The following is a 21,945-nucleotide window of genomic DNA, read 5'->3' on the forward strand; positions in this document are numbered from 1 at the left end:
TTTCAATAGTCTTATGTTAGACTTGTTAGGGTTGAGATGACACCTTCAGTCATGCCTCACCGGCTGAGCTCGCCACTTGTTTTCTGGTCTTTCACGGATGAGCTGACACGTCATCAACCTGTCGCAGGCGCCTGCTCCTGGCTGCTACAGAGGCCTCCCAAAGCAACAATGTCTGTCCTCCCCCTGACCACCGGGAGCTGAGCACTCAGTTGTCACGTCTTTCTCTGCTTTGCATGCGTTGTGTGTGTGTGTGTGTGTGTGTGTGTGTGTTTGGTTGACCCTTCCTTGCCATTCCAGTCATTCCCCTGGTACCTGGGAATTGGTCTGTTCTCCTCCGGCTGGGTATTTTTAGGTCCTGAGAAGCAGCTGTGTGTCTCTCTGTCTGAACAGACGGCCGGCTTGTCTGTCTACAAAAAAATGCGGCTGAAGAAACAACCCAGACATTTTGGAGTAACACTGCCGCAGTCATGCACTTATCAGGATTATGTAGGTTTAAGTTAAGCCAGCTGGAGGTGTGTGCACTTATGATGGGTGTGAGGTTGTAGTGTGTGTTCAAGCTGCTCTTCCCTCAACACCAAATAAGCTTTGTGGGTCTCTCTTATGTTATTCAGCTGGTCTCGAGATGTTGTGCTTGAAAAACGAACAACTTGCTGTGAAATATGTTCAGAACAGTTCAGAGCCCAAGTAAGGGCAGAAGTTACCTCCCAACAAAATATCAGCAGAATTCATCCGTTGAGTTTTTTCTCCCAGATGTCATGGCAAGGTTTGTCTGAACCATAACAACAAGAAACACAAATGCTTTGATAATTAGATAAGAAAAATACAGTATGAGTTGGTGAGGATGTTGCTGCAGAATTAATATGATGATCTAAGAGTGATTTTGTTGGCTTCATTGATTCAACAAATTAGAGTAAGTTTGTGGATTCTCAAGACAGATTCACTGATTTACTATATGCAAGTCTGTTCTAACTAGTATATAAATAACATGATCCTACTTTTACACACTGTTTATGCCGCAAACTATTGTGTTTTTACCTGAGATTTGCTTGGAATAAAATTCTTCCAATGATTAAAATGAAACAATAAATGAGGATTGAAATAATAAGTCATGTAAACCGATGGAGAATATAAAACAACATAGACATAAAACATGGAAGGTGGGGGACTGCACAAAATTATGAGATGCATAACAGGAGAACTTCATGTTGTCTAAATGTTTTACATTCCATCTCCTTGAGATTGTTGGGGAAGATATTTCACAGTCTGAATAAAGCAGACATCCTGGAATATAAAAGACAAACACAAGGAGCCTTTGTGTGGTGTGTGACCTAGGATGATGTAACCTCTGTGGTTTGTGCTCAGATTTTTGTACTTTAATAATGGATGGAAAATGGATGGATGGATCTTGTATTTGTTTTTCTTTGTTAATTACATCTAAATTCTTTGATTTGGTGCCATTTGTTCTCTTGACAATAAAAGTAAAGGAGTTTAGAAGTCTCTGTTATTAATAAAAACAAACAATGATATAACTTCCACAGTGGTGCAGTGGTTAGCACTGTCGCCTCACAGCAAGAAGGTCCTGGGTTTGAGCCCCGGCTTGAGCATGCGGTCTTTCTGTGTGGAGTCTGCATGTTCTCCCTGTGCCTTCAGTGCTCCCCCCCCCCCCCCCCAACAGGATAAGTGGAAGAAGATGGATGGTTTGATATAACTTCCACTAGGGAAAACTGCAATTGGGAGTTTTTTTGAAGTTGTACATAAGTAAACTTGTGCATTTGTGAATTTGAGTTTCAACCAGAACAATCATATTCAGAGTCACATGTGCCAGTGTCCTTGAATAACACACTGACTATACTGCCCTGTAAATGACTCTGATAAAACTCAGTTGGGATCAGAGATTTTGATCATTTTTATTTTGATAAACTCAAACGGGCATTCCCATATGAGTGATGGAATGTTAAGGATACACCCTTTAGCAGAGCTGCTGGTGCCTGTTGGAGGGAATATCAGTGGCAAAACCTGACGAGACTGAAAGGCAAACAATGTGATATCAGTATACTGAAGCGCCACCCTGACATCTCTATAATTTCATCATGTTGCTTTGCTGTTTCGCATTTAGGTGTTAACTGACAGTGTGTGTGTGTGTGTGTTTTTTTTGTACTTCGGCAGGGGGAGAAGAATGCCGGCTTTGACGTGCTCTACCACAACATGAAGCATGGCCAGCTGGCAACCAAGGAACTAGCCGAGTTTGTCCGCGAGAGGTAAGATTTATGTGTATTTGAGAATATCTATGTGGGAGGTGGCGCAAGTGATGAGACCGGGGTGCAAAATTCAAAATCTCTACATTCTCATGTAGTTGGAGGGAAAGATGAGGCACGGCCAGCGTTGGGTGAAATGCTCACTTACGGGAGGTGAGCTGGTTACGTGTGTTCATGATTTATGCTGCTGCAAAGCTCTTTTGTCTGCAGATCGTGGAGCAAACACAAGTCTGTCTTTGTTGAACAGCTTCATTCATCTCTCTATGCTCTGACCTCTGCCCCCTGTCCTTACTTCGCTATTACTGTTGAAGTGCACTGTTTCTGAAACACTCACATACAACCTGAATAGGTGGGTTGAGCTTCCGGCAATACAGAGGTATTCCTTTTGTCATTGTCATCATCTCACTTCATCAAACAGTAATTCTGCACTCATAGTATAACAGTAATGTGTAAGCAAGACCTACCAGTCAAACTTTGGCTTTCTTCACATGTTCAATCGGTATATATTGTGCCCTTCAAAGATACTTGGTATTTAAAGAGGTGCATGCCAGGGGTCTTTTTCTTGGCCTCAAGGTTAAAAATTGCAAGATTTAGTGGGTTTATCACCCCTCAAATATTGCCAGATTTGTTTGGTTGTTTGGTCAATAATCTACAGCATTAACGTGTTTTAGCTTCATTCCACTATTAATGTCAGATATAACATAGAATAGAAACTGAAAAAAAAAAAAATATATATACACAATGTATATATATATATTTTTTATTCTATTCTATTCTATGTCTAGTTTCTATTCTCTCTCTCTCTCTCTCTCTATATATATATATATAAAGGAAAACCCACAACATTGAAGGGAGGGTACAATACACATCACAACTGAATTTTTTATTGCATACTATCTTCCCTAGTATTATACTCATTGACATTGATTAAATAATAATGCCTTCATTTCATTGAATTCCCTGTATTGTTTTCAGTCGCTTTAAACTTTCCTGAGAGATTTTATTGTGTAAATTCCTCATAAATTATCTGTAGTGTGCTGATCGTACATGTTGTACCAAATTACAGTTTTGCAGCTGCAGCCTAGAAAGCAGCCTTTTTTGTCTGCTGTGTGAGCATTCAGGAGGTTAGAGGGCAGGTATATGGCCTACTTAAATGTCTTTAAGTGGATAGTTAGTTACACTAAATACTCTTAATTAGAGATTATCTGTGAGTTCATTGAGGGTAGTAATGGGCTTCCCTCAGGTCCTGTCTCACAGCTGGTGGTAAACACACAGAGTACATGGTCAGGCCAGGGGTACAATCCTGACATTGATTCAGAGGGCCTGAGCACATTCCTCACAGGAGGAAATTCACTTATCTGCTCGGACAACAGCAGACAACAAACCAGCAGTCAGGAAATGAAATAGTGTGGGATCCCTCAGGACGAGATAAAGGAAATTGTGTTGATAAATTTGCTCCTTGTGCCTCTGTCTCCAATTCCCTGAAAGGTCACCCTAATATTAGAGGGCATATTAAACACACCATGTGCTGTAACAACTCTGAAAGGTAACATCTGTAAGAAGGTTGTTTTAGTCTAATGTGTCTTGCCTAGTCCCTTTGCTCCTCGAGACGAGAGGCGACAGTGAGACAGTGGACCACGAGAGGCCACGGCTCGACTGTGACTCTACTCGTGGAGTTAACTCTCTCTGAAACCCACTTCCTGGCAGCTTACGTGATGTAGCGTTGCGAGGAAGCCGCCCTCCAAACCTGCAGAAGAAGCTAATGTCAGCGACGGCGATGTCATTCTTTCAGTCACTAACCAGAATGTGTGACTGTAGCTGAGTGTTTGAGTGTAAGTTTCACCCTCAGCTCAGGCTCAAGGTGATGGTTTTTGATTTTTACAAAAGGGGTTGACACCCAAACTGTCTGCTCGTATGCTGCCACCTTTGGACTTCGGGTGTCGAAATAAGCCTGTTCAGATTGGCTGCAAATTTCACTGTAATGATTTGATTATATCCAATTTGACGGGCCATGACTTTTACATAATTAAAGGATCTGAATTCTTCACTAAGTGCAGGGAGGTTTTTCTCATCTGGGCCAAAGGACAAAAAGTGTGAACTCATGACAAACTGAACCAAATTTTATTTGATAAATTAGATGTGTGACTTTTATTGGTAGAGGAGGTATAATAATAATAATAATTATTATTATTATTATTATTATTAATCATGAAATGGAGCTTGTACTGGGCTTTTATTCTTCTTTGTGTTTCGATGTAATTATTAAATGACCGAATTAATTTAGAAAAATATGTGATTAAAAATAAAAAAAATACTAAACAGAACAAATTTATACAAGATAGAACAGAATGTAGAGAGAAAATATCGATGCGATATCAGTTGAAAACACAAACACACAACTTAAGCATCAATACTGATCAATAGTACGTGACTCAGTCGTCGGGAGCAGGTTTCTCCCTCAGGATATTTGGATCGATGCTCCTTCTCTCTTTCTCTTCAGGGTCTACAGATGGTTATTAAAGTTTTATGTGCAGCCTTGTGAAACTAGTCCATTTATCATTTAAATGTGGCTTATTGGGACATTTACCCAACTCTGATAAAAATGAATCTAGATGGGGAGCAAAAGAGATATTATAGCGAGGAAATGCTCTGTGACTACATCATATTCAACAGTATTAAGAGCTGTTGAGATTGATGCACTTGTTAAACAAGTCATAAAGTTCCTGTCATCTTACTCATAGCTTAAAGAAACGAGAGAGATGGACATCAACTGGCCTCCTGCAGAAAACAACGGACACACAATACATGCAGTGTATTGAGTCTGTTACATTCAGACATCTATGCCTTACATTAATCTCACTGTCTGTCTACTTATTCTACTGATATTTAAATGTTTGTTTTCCAGAGCTGCCATTGAGGAGACTTACTCCAAATCGATGGGCAAACTGGCTAAAATTGCCAGCAATGGAAGTCCACACGGGTGAGTGAGCACCCTGTTCCCTGGGAAACTGGCATGCAGTTTGGCATCAGTAATATGTTTTTGTAATGATCTAATAATCAACAACAATGATAGTCTGGGAAGACAATTAGCTGTCATTTTTACTGATGAAGGAGGTTAAGAGATCTGAATAATGGATGAGAGGCACTGGCTTATTTGTAGAAAGTCAGCTCCATTATAGAAAGTCTAATGGCCATTAGGCGATAAAGTAAGTGGTAAAGTGTTTCCATCAAGCACACTTATTTATATTTTCCTGCTTATGTTTGCATTTCCTAGGACATTTGCTCCCATGTGGGATGTGTTCAGGGTATCCTCAGACAAACTGGCCCTTTGCCATCTTGAGCTCATGAGAAAGATGAACGATCTCATCCGAGACATCAACAAGTATGGAGATGAGCAGGTCAAAATTCATCGCAAGGTAAATAGCTGTCATACTTTGTTGATACTTTGACAAAAATGAAAGCCTGATGTGTCTGTGTCTGTGTCTGTGTCTGTGTGTGATTCGTAAACTTTGACTTGCTTTACCCATTTAGCATTTTTCAAAGTAATCAAATTGATGTCACAGTTAACTGCGTCTGCCTTAATGGTAACTGTTTCATATGCCCCTAAAAAGTACAATGATGATCTGTGTGTGTGTGTGTGTGTGTGTGTGTGTGTGTGTGTGTGTGTGTGTGTGTGTGTGTGTGTGTGTGTGTGTGTGTGTGTGTGTGCGCTCTTTCCCTATACCTAGACAAAGGAGGAGATGGTGGGGACAGTAGAGGTGGTTCAGGCTCTACAGGTTCAGAGTGGTCACCTTCAGAAGTCCAAAGAGGGCTACCACGCCAAGTGTCTGGAACTGGACCGGCTCAAGAAGGAGGGAGCACCACAGAAAGAAGTAGAAAAGGTTACCTCCTATTTTTTCTGTTTTCAAGATTTTTTCATACCACACCAATAGAGAGGAAAAGAACATTTACAAACACACTTAACAAACAAGAAGGGCACTCCTTTAAAACTACAATTTGTTGTAATCTGAACGAGCTTCATATTTTACACTCCAAACCAACAGGGGGCAGCATAGTGACTGAAACTTTGGGTGTGCAGACATATAGCAAAACAAGGGAAGGCTAACTTCCTTTGTATGTCAACTCTCAATTTACCAGTTGATTCATGTTCCAACACTCAGTTGTGGTCATGATGGTCTCAAGGTCACGTATGAGCTCTGATGGAAAGAGTAGAATTAGAAATACAAGCTGTAGAACTTAGTAGGGTGGCTGCTGACAACCAATCAACAGGTAAGGGCCTTTGGCTCTTTTTCCTATATCATTATACATGACATGTTATTATTATTTTATATTATGTGATGATCATTTGCCTGGATTTTGAAATCATAGTGAGCAACATTTTCTCAATGTTCATCCCTTCATTCAGTCTGTGAATAAATCTCTCACTCCGTTTTCAAGGTGCAAGGACGGAGTTGTAGTTGTAGTTATGGGGCAGCCCATTTAATTCTTATGTCAGGTTTGCAGAGTAGTTGTTTAAAGGCCATTTATTTTCCTTGTCTTTCTCACTAGGCGGAGCTGAAGTCTAAGAAAGCAGCCGAGTCGTTTGCGTTGTGCATTGAGAAGTACAATCGTGTGGGAGGAGAGTTTGAACAGAAGATGAGCGAATCGGCCCAGGTCAGCTCCGACTCCAGCTAGTACCAGGACTACTTCCCCATCTGTCTCCTCCACTTTCTCATCTAGTGTTTTATTTATTTCTCCCTCTCTTGGGCTTCATCTTCCTTACCTCCCTGACACATGCGCTCTGTAACCACTGACAATCTTTGACTATTGGTTATTATTTGACATCACGCCATCCCCAAAAATGGAAACCATACCCCCTGAGTACTAAACACCCACCCACTCATACATCCTGCACCCTGCTCATTACCTTAATCACTGCCTCCATGCTTCCATGGTTACTGCTGCTGTTTCCATGGAAATATTCAACAACCCCCAGTGAGTGCATTTGTATTTTACATTAAAAACGATCCCTGGAATCCTTGTAACCAATTATCTCCTCAAATCCCTCAGAGGCGGAAGGTCTGGTCATCATTATACAGGGGTCTGCAATACCTGGAAGAAAAACAAATCCAAAGGTTTCATAAGAAAGGAAGAGATCAATAAATCAGACATTTGGATCAATTTATATCATACATAAAACCTCAGAAGAAATCTCACAGTAAGAGATGTTCCAGTGAGGAGGAGATTTCCATTCGGACTTATCCAGATGTTAGAGTTTACAGTACAACCTGGAGCACTGCACAAGGCAGCTGGGAATGAAACGCTCCTCTGAGAGCTGACAGTAGCTTCAAAAAGAGCAGAGAATGTTTTATGTTCCTTATTATGATGGTTAATACCTTCTATTGCAGACTTTCAGTTAAAAGCAGAAAAGCAAAGCAAAACTCAGCTCACTCATCTAACAAACGCTACACCAACACAAGGAGCCTGAGCCAGACAACAACAAATGAGCATCAAACGAAGGCTTTTTTTCCCAAATACCAGCCCGTGTTAGATTTTTGGCACATCCAGATTTATTTTAAACACTCCGAACAGCCAAAACCTCATGAAATCTGATGTTAGCAAAACCCCGAACCACATTTAGACCTGTTTTGAAATCTGATTTGAGTCAGATTTTGTCCAGAATGATTTGAGAAACAAATCAGGTTTGCATGCAATTTAAATGAGCCCAAAAATCTGCTAAAATAACTCGTTGATAGACCTGGTGTCTCTTCTGACTGAGCAGCTCCTCAATCCTCCGTTTTAGGGGTGGTGTCCCTTCACTGATTTTATGGGGAGACATATATTTCATTTCTTTTATTCGAAGCTGGTCACTTCTCTGAATCCCCATAAAACCGATGGCACCCTAATGCACAGGTAGCCAGCTAAATCATTTTTATGGAGTGACTAGAGCACTCTGACATCTGCAACAAACCAGAAAACAAAATGAGCAACAACAAATAAAAACACAAGCCTCGAGAAAAACAAACACAAAAATCTCCTTTGTCCAAAAATTATAGGACCTAAAACTTCATTTCAGCAATGCTATGCCAAATATCGTCAGCCTTAACAACACATTTAGCTAATTAGAAATAAAGAAGACATACAAAAAGAATCCTATTTGTCATTTCTAATTGTTATACAACTTGAAAGAACTTCTCTCTGGTTTCTGCAGCAAAATATAAAGGAGCAGCTTTGTTTTACAGATGTTTTGATGTTATGTCACGTTTTTTTAGAAGGGGTTGATCATCTGATAAGCACAGGGGGTGTGTCAGTCACCATGTTTTGTGTGTTGTATGTTCTTGGGTGCAGAAGTTTCAGGAAATTGAAGAGGCCCACCTGCGGCAGATGAAACAGCTCATCAAAGGCTATTCCCACTCTATAGAGGACACCCATGTTCAAGTTGGACAGGTACGTCTGAGCTCAAACTAAATGCTTCTCCCGTCAGAATATTTTACCTTCTATTGTTCTTTCTCTTTCAATTATTCATGAATCTATTATTAAAAGAAAAAAAAAAAATATATATATATAAATATATATATATATATATATATAATCATACCTTCACTGTTCAAGGTCTAAATACTAAAGCTCATTTATCTGTCATGTGTGGTACCATAATTTCACCCAATAATACACCACTGATGAAAACAATTATTTTAGGTTTGTTTAATTGAAAGACAAACATGTCACCTAATCCTTTTGGTGAAACACTGATTAAAATAAACAAGTGATTGCGTGGAGCTGGAGTTCAAAAGATCATTTCCTCGCTGATATTTTGTAAGGAATCTGTAGATCATTGTGATGTGCTGTGCTGCAGGTCCACGAGGAATTCAAACAAAATGTGGAAAACATCGGCATCGATAACCTCATCCAGAAATTTGCAGAGCTGAAGGGCACAGGCAAAGACAGGCCAGGTACAGTGAGCCCACCTGGATGTAGTTTGGTTTCCACTATGAGAGCAAGGATGAGTACACTTCAGCAGCTCAACTAATGAGACAAATAACACCCACACTGAAAACAGTATCGTGGAGGTGTTGTAATTCATACTGACAAAGTATAGGTGTGTGTGTGTGTGTGTGTGTGTGTGTGTGTGTGTGTTTGTGTAGTGACAAAATATAGGTGTGTGTGTTGCAGCTCTGGCTAGTTTTGAGGAATATATGACAGCTTTGGCACCTGAAGGTGGGAAGAGGAGTCGTGCAAAAGCCTTCAGGATTCCTGGTCTTGGAAAGAGGGACAAAGAGCCAGACTCTACGTGAGTACACACACACAGACTGATTTTTTTTGCTATTCGTTTTTAATCTTTGCTTCTCGCTTCAATAACATTAACTTTATTACTGACTAAAAGTAAAGTAAAACAACTCCTTCATGTGTTTTATGTTTTGCAGGGATTCAGCTGTGACGGAGGCACCGGTGAGTGCATGATTTGTCAGTATTGCAGCTCTAAAACCAACAATTGTCAGTCCTGTCGGACTCCTGAAATTGCAGCCCAACTGGTCCATGACAGTGCTTTAGAGAAGGTCTAAACTATGAGAAGTGTTTGAATATTGTTGCCAGGGTTGAGCATGGCAGGAATCATGTGTATGTATGTGTGTGTTATGTGTGGAGAGATGGTGACCGGGGAATCATGAGTGTGTGATAATGACGTGACTGGCGGTGTGGGGTTTCCTGGTTATTCTGGTACTTCTGAGAAGAGGCTTCTGTGACAGTCTAGCAGTCAGAGTGGAAGTGCGTAACTGCATTGGAGTACGTGCATGTTTACGTGTGTGTCTGCTAGTGTGAAAGTGGTGAAGGAGAGTGTGTATGTGTGTGAAAGGGCTTTGGACACTGCCAGAAATACTTGGTGTAACAGACTGATGTGGAAGAGGAGAGAACAAACAGAGAGTAGCTGAATGAACAGAAAGTGAAGACCTACTACACTACTACTACATCTGTCGAGTCGGACCTTTAAGATTAACCACAAAGTGTCTGTAATTGCAATTTACTAAATGCAATATGTCACTCCAGTGTACAGTATCTGTGTATATCTGGGCGTTTTAGGAGACCACTGAGTGTACTTGGACTCAAAAGAGCTTCAAAACAAGCCCCGAAAGAAACACGTCACCGACACTGTTGATTAAAATAGATGCAATAAAAATGGTGTGTTATGGCTGTCAGAGATTTTGGCTGGAACAATGCAGTTGAGCTTTTGACAGCAAGGTAGATTCTTGCATCAGTTTTTAATTTCATTCAGATTTTTCAAGAGTTCAGGGGCCTTTTTTAATGAGAATTCCCCCCAAAATTCCCCTTGAAATCAGTCGGCGTTTATTAAAAAGTAAATTTACGCTGCATTAAATCTACATTTGTCTAATTTCAGGGAATCATTACCACAGTTCCACTTGTGCTTTTCTAGTAGGATCACATGATGATGTAAAAACTACGCTGGTCAGTAGTGGTAAACATCTTGTTCAGATGATTATGTAAGTAAATCACAGATGATATGATGAAGTGCTTTAAATCACATATTGAAAACACCCTTGTAGCTTTCTCCCACATCTTCCTTTGAGCTCCAGGTAATAGCAATTGTAGTAGCTACTACTACTACTAATAGCACTAGAGAGTCTTTAGGATCCATTTATTCACAAACTCTCCAACTGAACACGTTCAGTACATGGAGGCTGCAGCGCCGAGTTACACTGGATGACAAAGCACTTCTGTGTCAGATATCTGGCTGAAGAGCCATTTGTCTCCGTCTTGCTGACCCAGCTGTTGTCTGCCTCTCTCTCACTGTGTGTGTGTGCGTGAACTTGTGTGTGTGTGTGTGTGTGTGTTCCCATTCATATAGAATTCACCCCTTGAGGTTGACGATGAGGGATTCGTCATCCGAGCTGACAGCACCCAGAATGATATCCTTTACTACTCACTTGGAAAATGTATATGGATATACATCATGCAGCGATATTAGATTTGTATTTATACTCATTTCTGTTTCATTTTTGGGGGGATTTAAATTGCTGCCAACAGGAATTTTAATGCTCCATGATGTGCATACAAGTGCAATGTACACTGTAAGTGCAAACACAGATGGTGACACAGTAACGGAAAAACTAGCATAACGGGTTAGTCGGGTGCATTTTCCTGAAAGAAAATGTCCTCACTATTGGAGCTAATTTACTGAATGTCATTTTGACTAAAGTACATTTTAAAGGCTTTATAAGTCTGGAATATCTTGTGGTTTAGGTACCTTGAAACTGCCCCTGAAAAGCCTTACACATCCTATTATTTAATACTATGAAAAGGCAAATCTGGATTGGTTGACTGCTTTCTCAGTGACTAGTTTATCAGATGAGAACAAATATAGGAAACAGAACATCAGTTTAATGAAAGCAAGTCTGAGTCAGGCTCATAGTAGCTGTAAAACCAAATGGGAGGCATTCTAAAGGACAAACTGGCGTGAAGCGTCTGAAGCTACAGTCACATCTCCCTGCAAACTCAATTTCCCCGCATTTGAACCCATCTGACCTGATGTCATGTTTCTGATGCGATTAATTAATCACAAGCTGTTAATTGTCTACAGAAGTCATTCTACAGTGGCAGTGAGATTGTAAAAATGGAGGTGAATTCCAATAGAATGAATAACGTCTCGCGTATATTTCCAGACGGTGCAGCAGGGTGTTTGCTGGCTGAACGAACACATCCACCCAGTCCTGTGAACTCTGACCAATGACTCTGAGATTACAAGACAGGAAAGGCTCTCTTAAATGTCTCTGGACAATAGATTGAAAATGGGTGTTGAAAATTTAATTTAGGTAAACAGGAAAATATTTGAAGGGCAGTGTGAATGTGAGCAAGCCTCCTGGATGACTTTGCTTCCATTTGGCATGGATTCATTGATGTCTCTGGTATGCTGATGTTGATTTGATATCAGGCTTCCAAAATATTCCTCCTATTGGTGTTTTGATGGTGGTGGTGGTGAAGAGCACCAGTCAGAGATTAGATATGACTGTGAAAGCAACATAGCACATGTATCAGATTGTTTTCACACTCCTCAAGCCTCTGGTGCCTTGTATAGAAGCATTTGCGGGTCAAATGTCTTTCCACATGTTTGAAGTTTTCCCCTTTGCACCTGTCTGCATATGGCACTACGTGCATTTTTATTTTCTGTAGATTTATTCATCTTCAGTTGTTTTTACTGCGTTGGGTACTCGCTCTGACCATGAAACTCTAGAAAAAGCACATCATAACTTTCTTACCAGAGTTATTAGCATCTGAGAAAATAAACCCACAATATATATTGATTGCAATTATAGTCACAACTTAGATGTGTTAATTAAGCGATGACATTTTTAGTTTAGATACTTTTACAGTGCTTGAATTTTACTTAAAATACAGACAGACATCTGGACCTGGTTAATGGCCTCCTGAGTAACTGATTTCTTAACTGAAATTAAACGTGATCTAATCGGTGCTATATAAAGGTAAACATCCATAAAAGTAGAAGGTCTGTGTTCGAGGCATCGTATCTATTCAGTCGAAACACCGATTCCTAAATATGTCTAGTAGATTAAAGCCTCTTTCACATAACAGGGGAGGTTTGAACCAAATTAGACCTCGTGCCATTGAACAGACTCAAAGACCCCAACTGAGATGGATTAATTTTAAATGGAGTGTGATTATAAGCTTGGGGGTGAAGTTGTTTACACAAACCGATTCATTCTTGGCCTCATTAACTGCAGAGCCTCACAATTCTTCATCTCTCTCTCCTGTTGGTTTGCCCCCAGAACTAAATGCATTTCTTTTATTAAACACAGAGAAGGAACATTCAGCATCGAGCATCAACAAAAGGTCCAGCTGACATAATACTCCTGACTCCTCAGCTCAGATCCATACTTCATCAGGGGTAGCTCTCTGTCTGACAGCTTCTTTCTGCCCCGCCGGCTGCTCAGAATAGATGCCACACATTTATCAAAGACTGTCATGTGGCTTAAAACTTCAAATAAACACACAACACGTGGCCAGACAGAACGCAGCCACATGCTGCAGACTGAAAACTGAAGAGGAGGAAGGAGGAAGGTGTGGTGACTATTGTTGGAGGTGAAAATGGATGCAGGAAGTAGTTTTTCTAGCTGACCTCCAGCTTGCTCTGCAGTATTACTACCTTTGTTTTGCTCCTACCTCTACCCCAATGGCTTAATGCCCTGCGAACCGTGTTCCTGCTTGATTTTCCTGATTTAATTAATCACACTGCAAATCAAATTCATTTCTTTGCTCTGCAAGGAAATTGTGTTCCAAATAGCAGGACACACCACTGAGCAGGCCCAATAAAATGTGAGCCTGCTATTTTTTCATCTGGGCTCATGTTGATTCTGTTTGGTTGGTTGTTGTTTTTGTTTTTTTAAGGATGGTTGGTATTTTCATCTTTTATTAGACAGTTGCTCATGCAGACACGGACAGGAAACGAGGGGAGAGAGAGAGAGTCCGCAACAATGGTTATGTGGCATGCACTGAGATTCTTCTCAGATTACTTTATTTTGCCATTTTGCCAAGAAAAGCCTTCGCTAGTTTCGAATTTCTTCAGATTCGGTACAAACATTCACTTGGGCTAATTATGGCTTCATCACATTATGGCACTCCATCTAAAACTCATAAGCTAAATATGACTATTAAGTAGATGACAGCTCATATCCAAAAGGCACCATTTCACCTTCAGTGTGACGTAATGATGTTCTACAGAAACACTTTGCTGGAACAACTTGAGGTAATAATGATAAGTTTCATTTCACCCAGAAAAGATGGCAGGTGTTTAGGGTTGCCAGATTGAAGATTGCATCCTAGAATAAGATTTCAAGAAAAATAGTAGAAACCCGGTTTGTTGTTTCTATCTGTGAACTCCAAAAAACAACATCCCAGTATGATGAGAGGGTTCTCCTTGACTTCTCGTCTGCACGCTGCTCTGTGGAGAAGGAGAACAACTTCTACTCCAGTGACTCGGACTTTGATGATGAAGAGCCCAAGAAATTCAACATCCAGATCCGCCCGGTGGCCAGTAGCAACCGCAGCAATTCTGCAGCAACGGAGAAGGAGCTGAAAGCAACTGTGGGGGCTCTTACACTGCCCCCCAACAGAGGGGTACAGCAGCAGATTGTTTGTTGTCCAGCATAATAAAGACACGAGTTCTTCCCTGAAAAAGACAGAAAGCTAAAGCTACCAAAAAGGAAATGAAATGTCCTCTTTATGATACAGAAGGGTGAAGTTGTCATCTATAAGAATCATAAATATTCCACCACCTTTTGTTTTTCAGATGACAGTCAAGCGGCATCTCTCTAGTAAGTTCATTTAAGTCTTTGAATATTTGAATGTGTTTTTGTAAATATGGTACTCCAGGTTTCTTTATAGCTGCTGATTCTGTGTTACCTCTTCAGGAAATTCAAGTACTGCAGGAGGCCGAGCTGAAGAAGGTGAAGGTGTCTCTCACAGGGGTGAGTCTGCCTGGTGTATCTGGTTAGCTCGCTGCTCAGCTAGCTTGTCTTTGGATTTTCCTGCCTTGTAACATTTGGAGAGTGTGTGCCTGAGCTGGAAACAGGTCTCGAACAAGGTTAAGTTTTAAGAATCTTCATGTTTTTTTTTCCTTGTGAAAAATCCCATTTTAGGGTCATAATGTTCGGAAGACATGACGCTTGTGAGAAATAGCTCAAATATTTACATTAGTGACTTTAGGGCAAATTAATTATTCATATTTACTCAAGATTACAGTGAATGGACTCAGGACTTTCATTTTTTTTCATGTTGGATCTGAAAGATGCGCTCTTAACCACACTGGAAGCATCAGCGAAGAAATGAATTTGGCCTTTGTCACCCCACTAACATCCCATTTGACCTTGTGCTTCCTTTTGGACAGCCAATCTCCTCATTGGCTGACCTCCATTAGTCACAGCAAGTCCTTTGCTCACGGTCCAGAACATATTTTATTACTGCCAGGATGGCTAGCTGCTGGTAAGTTAGGATGGTGTGGGAGGCTGCAAGCTGCTACTCCCCAGCAGCGGAGAGGTCAGAGGCGATGAGAATAATGAGGAGGGTTTGATTCTTATTGCTGTTCTGTTTAGTGAGTTTACTGAGAACTGGTTAATTGTTCAATGAGGAGGTAATGGCGGATGTTTCTCTGCGTTGCCATATCTCAGCCTACTCTGGCTTCCCCTCAGTGTTCTGATGAAGACACAGTTCCTCTGATCAGTCTTGAAACTGTGTGTCTCGGTTCTCCCTGTACAGACGGAGAACAGGAGGGCCTTCGCAGGTCCACCTCCAGTCCCGATCACAGCAGGTGAGGTGACCTTCACATCTTCCCTCCCTTCCCTCTTGTGTCTGTCCCGGCATAGTGCTGAGACACATTTGGTCAGTGGCCTTTTCAGTGCTTTGAAGCTCCTAATTTCCTTCTAATGCCAAACTCGCCATCCATGATTTATTTTCACCCCTCTGCTATTCTGGCCTTCCTCACCTTATTTGACACTTTCCTCTCTTCTCATTATTTTCCTGTGTTGCTCAGCGAGGGCACTGACTCTGCCAGGATACATTTATAAATCAAATTTTTGAATAAGGAAACCAGGCAAGGGCACTGTGGTGGATTTATCTGCCACATAGTCAAAAGTATGTGGATGCCCAAACATGAGTCCCGTGTGTGTTACTTTAACATCTCATTCCTGAACCAGGTCTGTGGGGATGACCAGATCAGACACTGATTAACTGGCAGTGTTCTGTGCAGACTGGCCATGTTATGTCCCAACACACTGGGAAAGTCACCAATTATTGTGGATCCTGCTTTGTGCAAGGTGGCATTTCCTGCTGAACATGAAAAACACCTTTTCAAAAATTATTTCCAGTTCTTGAAGCAAACGAGATTGTCTTTATTAATTAAGTAAATTAACTAAATCAAGAAATGTGCTTTATTATGAGGAGAACAGCAGGCCCTACACACAAATTTTATCTTTCCACTTAAACACAGAAGAGAAGATCCTCATCAGGATGCAGGTCTCATTTGCTGTTGCATCGTTCTCTCTCCATCCATTCATTTCAACCTCCATCCTCCAAATACCCCATTTTCCACCTCTACTACCTTCACACTCCGGTTGTCATTGTCCTTCCCTTTCTCACCCCTCATGGCTCACGTGATTTCCCTCCCTGATCTTCACCAGATTGAGCTCAACAGCATCCGGGGCAGAAACTCTGTTCGGGCCTCCGCTGGAATCAGCCTTCAAGTCTAAAAGCTTTGACGGACGGGAACAGCTGAGAGAGCAGAGTGCTTTTGGTGCTCCTGAATGTAAGAGTCATGAGCTTCTGTGGGTGGCTGGTCTTTCTTTCTCTGTTCAGTGTCTTGTTTTTTTTTTTTTTTTTAATTCATCACTGCAGATCAATAAAGTCTGAACAATTTCTTCTTATCATATTGACTTGCTGACATCCTGTCATGTTTTTGATGTGTTTGCCAGATGCTGCCTTTTCCTCCGACTCCTCCTCACCGGAAAATGTTGAGGACTCTGGCCTGGACTCACCTTCCCATCAGCCACTTGGGCCTTCCCCTGAGCCAGTGGGATGGGCAGCCTGGCCCCCTGTATCACAGACTAAAGAGCAGACCCAAACTCGAGGGCGATCTGTGGACCCTTTCCTCTCTGTCTTCCGTGACCCCTCTCCCGGTCGGAGTCCTCTCTCACAGGAGGACTCTATGAGCGTCTGGTCCGTCGCACAGTCACGTCCCTCTCGTGCCCCCCCAAATATGGACTCGTCTTCTGTACGGTTCCCCTCTTTCCCCCAGTCCCTCCCCCCGCCGGAGATGGAGTCATCAGTGTGGAACTGCAAACACATCCCTCCTGAGGATCCCTTCCTTGCTGCTTTTGAGAGGACAGTCACCCAGGAGACCCTAATTCTGTCTGATGCCTGGACACGCCCGCCACCTCGAGCATCCCAGGAGGGTCGGGGGACGGAGGTGCGAGGGGACCCGTTCTCAATCAACCTTTCTGAGACCAAGACACTCCCAACCCCTTCTTCCTCCTCCTCCTCCTCCTCCTCCAATCGTAAAGACAGAGACAGGAAACGAGACCGGAGCCTCCCGCCTCCTGTCTCTTCTGATGACCCATTTGCAATCACAATGATTGGTAGCCCGACACACCAGTCATCACTGGCTGCAGCAGCTGGAATAATCCCTCCGCACAGCGTCAGTGGTGGCAGCAGTGCCACCAACAGCAATAGACTGGGACTCGATACCAGTTCAGGCTCTTTACCCCTAACACAGCCAAAGAAGGAGCTGGTGCACTGGAACTCTGTCCACAACCCCTTCAGCGAAGGGGTCTCCGGACAGTTGAGTAGCGCCAAACCACAGGAAGGAGGAGGAAAGGGAGAGGGAGGAGGAGAGAGGAGAAAGCATCGATCATCAGAGACTGAACCACGCAGGAACGCTCCTCCCCTCACGAGGCATTCAGGCCCGCAGGAGGATCTGTGTTTTTCCACCGACAAAGACCAAGACTGCCTGGATCTCAACACTCAGCCAGCATGTAGCCTCAGCTCTCACAAGGGTACGGCACCGTCTTTATCATTTCAGGCATGATGTCAAGGACACATGATTACAGGTTACAGAAAAAAATATACCCAGGTTAAAAAAAAGCAAAGAAAAACCTGTCTCTTGCATGGGTTTAGCTGTGATTGATAGAGCTCATTAATATCTGATAAAAAGCCCTTTGAACTTCTTTTAATCTCAAGACTAATTCTGAAAAAAATTCCTCTAAACCTCTCGAGTCATTCACATAACAACCGAAATGCACATCCTGATATTCATGTTTTTCAGATCCATTCACATTAAAATAAATTATGGAACCAAACCACCCACAGGAATTTCACAACTCTGACCTGATTATGATATATTTTCAGAATTCAGAAAAAAATTGTAGCTTTTGAGAGTTTTGGTTTAACGAAACAATTTTTTGAATCGATTAAATAGCTTCAGAAATAAATTCTTAATCGTTGTTGTGGAGAATACAAAATTCAGTCGCTGCATTTCACACGTCTTGGACAGAGCAGTGAGCAGCAGCCTTGTTTTGGTTGAATCTACTTCATTCATCACTGTCAGAGAGTTTAGAATGTTTGTGTTTATGATTAAAGCTCTGAATCATATTAGATGTTATTTCTAAAATATTTTCACCAGATTTGTTTTGGTAGGTTGGTTTTAATCAGCGTCTGGCTGATTTTTGAGGATGTCAGCGATGTTTCAGTGTGTGATTCAGATCTGTTTGTCTTTGTAAGGGTCCAAACATAACTTCAGACAGGATGCTGCTGACGTGGTCTCAGCTGCTCCTCCCAGAGCGACCCGGGCCAAGAGGAATACAGGCCGACTCAGCGGCTGTGAAAGAGTGAGTTATTGAAGACGTAAAGTAGCATGACAGTCACTGAAACTATTTTTCAACTCAGAGAAAAGAATTTTCATATATATATACTGTATATATATATATATAAAATCATATGTTCAATATTACTCAACACACTCATCCCAAAAGATCAACTTCAGCTTCATTTACTCTTAACAGTCCAGAAGCTTCCAAAGTGGCGATTAGGACCCCCTTGGTGTTCATGAGACACAGTTGGGGGAGGTTTGAATATGATTTCCAGAGATCAAACAAGATTGAAAATATCATAAGGAGACCTGACTTGTTCTAAAGTTAGATCTCACACGGACCTCCTCTGTCTCTGTCTCCGTCTCAGTCTCGCTCACTATGCTCGTCTCCGCTGCCGGAGCCGAGTCCCTCCCTCACCTCGTCCTCTTCCTCCAGCCCCAGTGAGTGGGGGCCCCAAGCCAGGGACAACGAGTGGGGGGGACAGAACAGAGCCCCCAGCCCAGCCAGGGTGGGACAAGTGTCACCGCTGCCCTACCAGCACCAGGACCACCCACAAAGACAGCGTAAGCCTCAGTACACTAATAAGCTGCAGAAAACCTGAGGTAGGGATGGAGAATAAAGGTGATGCAGCTTTATGATGCTGTAGGCTGATTTTAGTTTGTGGTCAGAGCCGTGCTGGGATTCCAGTTTTCAAGCCTCAGCTTTGATTCCAGCTCCTAATGTGTGGCATTAAACATGACACGATTCATGTAAAACTCATTTGTTCTCTTCAGTGCACCTCTCACGAGGTCCCAGTCCCATTTCTCTCAGTGCTCAAGAGGCTTGGCCGGTGGCAGCTGCCATAACTGAGTACATCAATGCCTACTTCAAAGGTGGACAGCACAACCGGTCAGCATCATGCTGCTTGCCACAGATTAATCACAAATCCTGCTCTTAATTGATTATTTATTTTCCTTAAGATAACTCCTGTATTTCCTCTTTCCTCCAGCTGTCTTGTGAAGATCACCGGTGACCTGACGATGTCCTTCCCAGCAGGCATCACTCGAATTTTCACAGCGAACCCCAACGTCCCCGTGCTGAGCTTCAGACTGGTCAACATCTCTAGGATCGATCACTTCCTGCCTAATCAGAAGCTCCTCTACAGGTCAGCCTGATTTTAACCTCAGCTCCTTCTGTAAGAGCATCACTAAGCTGCCTCTGTCTCCACAGCGATCCATCCCAGAGTGACCCAGACACCAGAGACTTCTGGTTCAACATGCAGGCACTGCAGCTCTACCTGCAGCGAGAGGCTGAGCTCAACCCCCAGGCCTCCTACTACAACGTGGGGCTGCTCAAGTACCAGGTCAGGACTCAAAACCACAACCAGTGTCCACATGGCATCATATCTGCTCGCTATCGTTTTTATTTTCTGCACTGTAAAGTCTAGACCCTCTCCTGCACAGTCATGGTTTTTGTATGACATTGGTGATGTCATACAAAAAGAGAGAACCCACGCAGGCACAGGGAGAACATGCAAACTCCACACAGAAAGATCCCGTGCTGGAGCCGGGACCTTCTTGCTGTGAGGTGACAGTGCTGACCACTGCCTTGCAGATATTTGTGTCAAACAGTTTAAATTTTGCATCTCCTTCTCTACTCAGGTGTCCTCCCAGGACCCGGGTCGGGCCCCGCTCCTGCTGTCAGCGGAGTGCCAGCGCAGTGGCACGGTGACGCGGGTGTCCCTGGATTATCACTGCTGCCCCGCCACAGCGCCCTCCACACAGCTCACGGCCGTCCAGGTGCTGCTGCCGTTAGACCACACAGCCACAGACCTGCAGTGTCAGCCGCCGGCGTCCTGGTGAGCAGCGAAGCTGTGGCAACGCACGGATGACTAGCTGACCACTGTCAGTTACTCACAGCAGCATCAGCAGCAGCCGACCCATTATTTATCAGAGCAGTATAATCGGGAGGATTATGATACATAAATAGAATCCTAACGAACCCATTAATCATGCTAAGCCTCATTCATCAAGCGGTCTTAAACACCACTGGACTTTGTGGCCCTCAATTTAGTCCTACAGACAGGAAGCAGAGCCTGATAGCTGTTTGTGACTCCATGCTCCTGACATCTATTGTGTACCTCTTGTACCTGGCAATCACCCAGACTTGCTAATGTTACAAGAGGTAGACAATACAAGTCCGACGTAAGGAGTTACAAAGAGTCGTCAGGCTTGACTTCCTGTCTGTAAGGCTGACTTGAATGAGGCCCAGTTCGTTAGCAGAATTTCCTCAGCTGCTTTTACACAAATGCTGCAACCCTGATTTTGTCTAGATTAGCGGAACACAAATGGCTGAATCAGACTGACTGGAAACGAAACCCTGGCTTGTCCCTCTCCTCTGGAGTTCACGTGAGACACTGAAATTTGACCTGCAGTCTGTCAGGCATCATCAAAGAGGGTTGAAGGGACGAATGACAGTTCTTGTAGTAATTATGAAGTCCTGCTGAAGTTACTGAGAAAAAAAAAGATTTGTTGACTGCTTTGATAAAGCAGGTATGGAAGCCAAGAAAGACTGTACTTGCAGTGCTTTATTTTTATTGCAGTTAACTGATAATAACTGGATATTATCTCATTAACCAAATGTACTATCTTGCAATAATAAGCTCAGTGTGAAAACTGGGCAGGACATTTTTTTTTTTTTTTAGTTTTTTGAGTCACGAGAGATGAGAATCATAAGCTAGATAAAATGTAGACCAACTATTTCAAGTGGGTATAATTCATTCCTTGAATAGCTGACATATCGTATGTTTTCATCAATGCAAAGTAGCGCTTGAACGCAAAGTAGAGCTGAAGCTGATGGGAATTAATTTGCTCATTAACCAAAGTACTGGACTAATTTAAATAATGACCTGATGATGATGCTTCAGGAACAGTTCCGTGTGGAGCAGATTACTGCGCAAACCCTTTTCCCATATTTAATATCTTTGGACTTTGGTTCGTAAAAGAGCCATAAGTTGCTGCTTTTGAGTTGAGAATGTCAAAGTTTGGAGACTTGAGGGCCCCACTGACTCTTTATTTGCCTCTGCAGGAACGCTGAGGAGAGACGGCTGCTGTGGAAACTACCCAACCTCTCGCCAACCAACCACAGCAAAGGTCGGAGCTGCTTTTCTCTCTCTACCTCTGCTTTTACCCTTTTACTTTAACCCTCGCTGAACACAGGTTTAATGAGAAACTGAGAGAGAAGAAGCACACACACACACACACACACACACACTGACATCATTAAAACTGATGCCAGGTTTCTCTTCTTGATTTCCTTTTTTTTATCAGCACATCATGTCAAGACAA

At 42.5% G+C, this 21,945-nt stretch overlaps 1 protein-coding gene across 4 annotated transcripts in view; it reads left to right on the forward strand.

Moving 5' to 3' along the window:
* The window catches only part of fcho1 (FCH and mu domain containing endocytic adaptor 1), a 48,054-nt gene that overhangs the window by 23,778 nt on the left and 2,331 nt on the right, over positions 1-21,945 (forward strand). For 3 of the 4 annotated variants that reach the window (XM_086225473.1, XM_086225474.1, XM_086225475.1), the window contains 23 exons: positions 2,167-2,258; positions 5,161-5,235; positions 5,530-5,671; positions 5,984-6,136; positions 6,804-6,908; positions 8,583-8,681; positions 9,091-9,187; positions 9,393-9,525; positions 9,659-9,683; positions 11,095-11,155; positions 14,197-14,378; positions 14,551-14,575; positions 14,672-14,728; positions 15,516-15,567; positions 16,436-16,560; positions 16,727-17,806; positions 18,531-18,637; positions 18,987-19,182; positions 19,393-19,507; positions 19,608-19,763; positions 19,829-19,961; positions 20,260-20,456; positions 21,686-21,750. In XM_086225473.1, coding sequence (XP_086081599.1) covers positions 2,167-2,258; positions 5,161-5,235; positions 5,530-5,671; positions 5,984-6,136; positions 6,804-6,908; positions 8,583-8,681; positions 9,091-9,187; positions 9,393-9,525; positions 9,659-9,683; positions 11,095-11,155; positions 14,197-14,378; positions 14,551-14,575; positions 14,672-14,728; positions 15,516-15,567; positions 16,436-16,560; positions 16,727-17,806; positions 18,531-18,637; positions 18,987-19,182; positions 19,393-19,507; positions 19,608-19,763; positions 19,829-19,961; positions 20,260-20,456; positions 21,686-21,750 — 3,472 coding nt within the window. The remainder of the gene's footprint in view (positions 1-2,166; positions 2,259-5,160; positions 5,236-5,529; positions 5,672-5,983; positions 6,137-6,803; positions 6,909-8,582; positions 8,682-9,090; positions 9,188-9,392; positions 9,526-9,658; positions 9,684-11,094; positions 11,156-14,196; positions 14,379-14,550; positions 14,576-14,671; positions 14,729-15,515; positions 15,568-16,435; positions 16,561-16,726; positions 17,807-18,530; positions 18,638-18,986; positions 19,183-19,392; positions 19,508-19,607; positions 19,764-19,828; positions 19,962-20,259; positions 20,457-21,685; positions 21,751-21,945) is intronic. The other variant, XM_086225477.1, reaches the window with a different exon arrangement.

Source organism: Aulostomus chinensis, chromosome 14, assembly GCF_037954235.1.
Source record: "Aulostomus chinensis isolate RoL2024-O1b breed Wild chromosome 14, RoL_Achi_v1.0, whole genome shotgun sequence".
NCBI classification, from domain to species: Eukaryota; Metazoa; Chordata; class Actinopteri; order Syngnathiformes; family Aulostomidae; genus Aulostomus; species Aulostomus chinensis.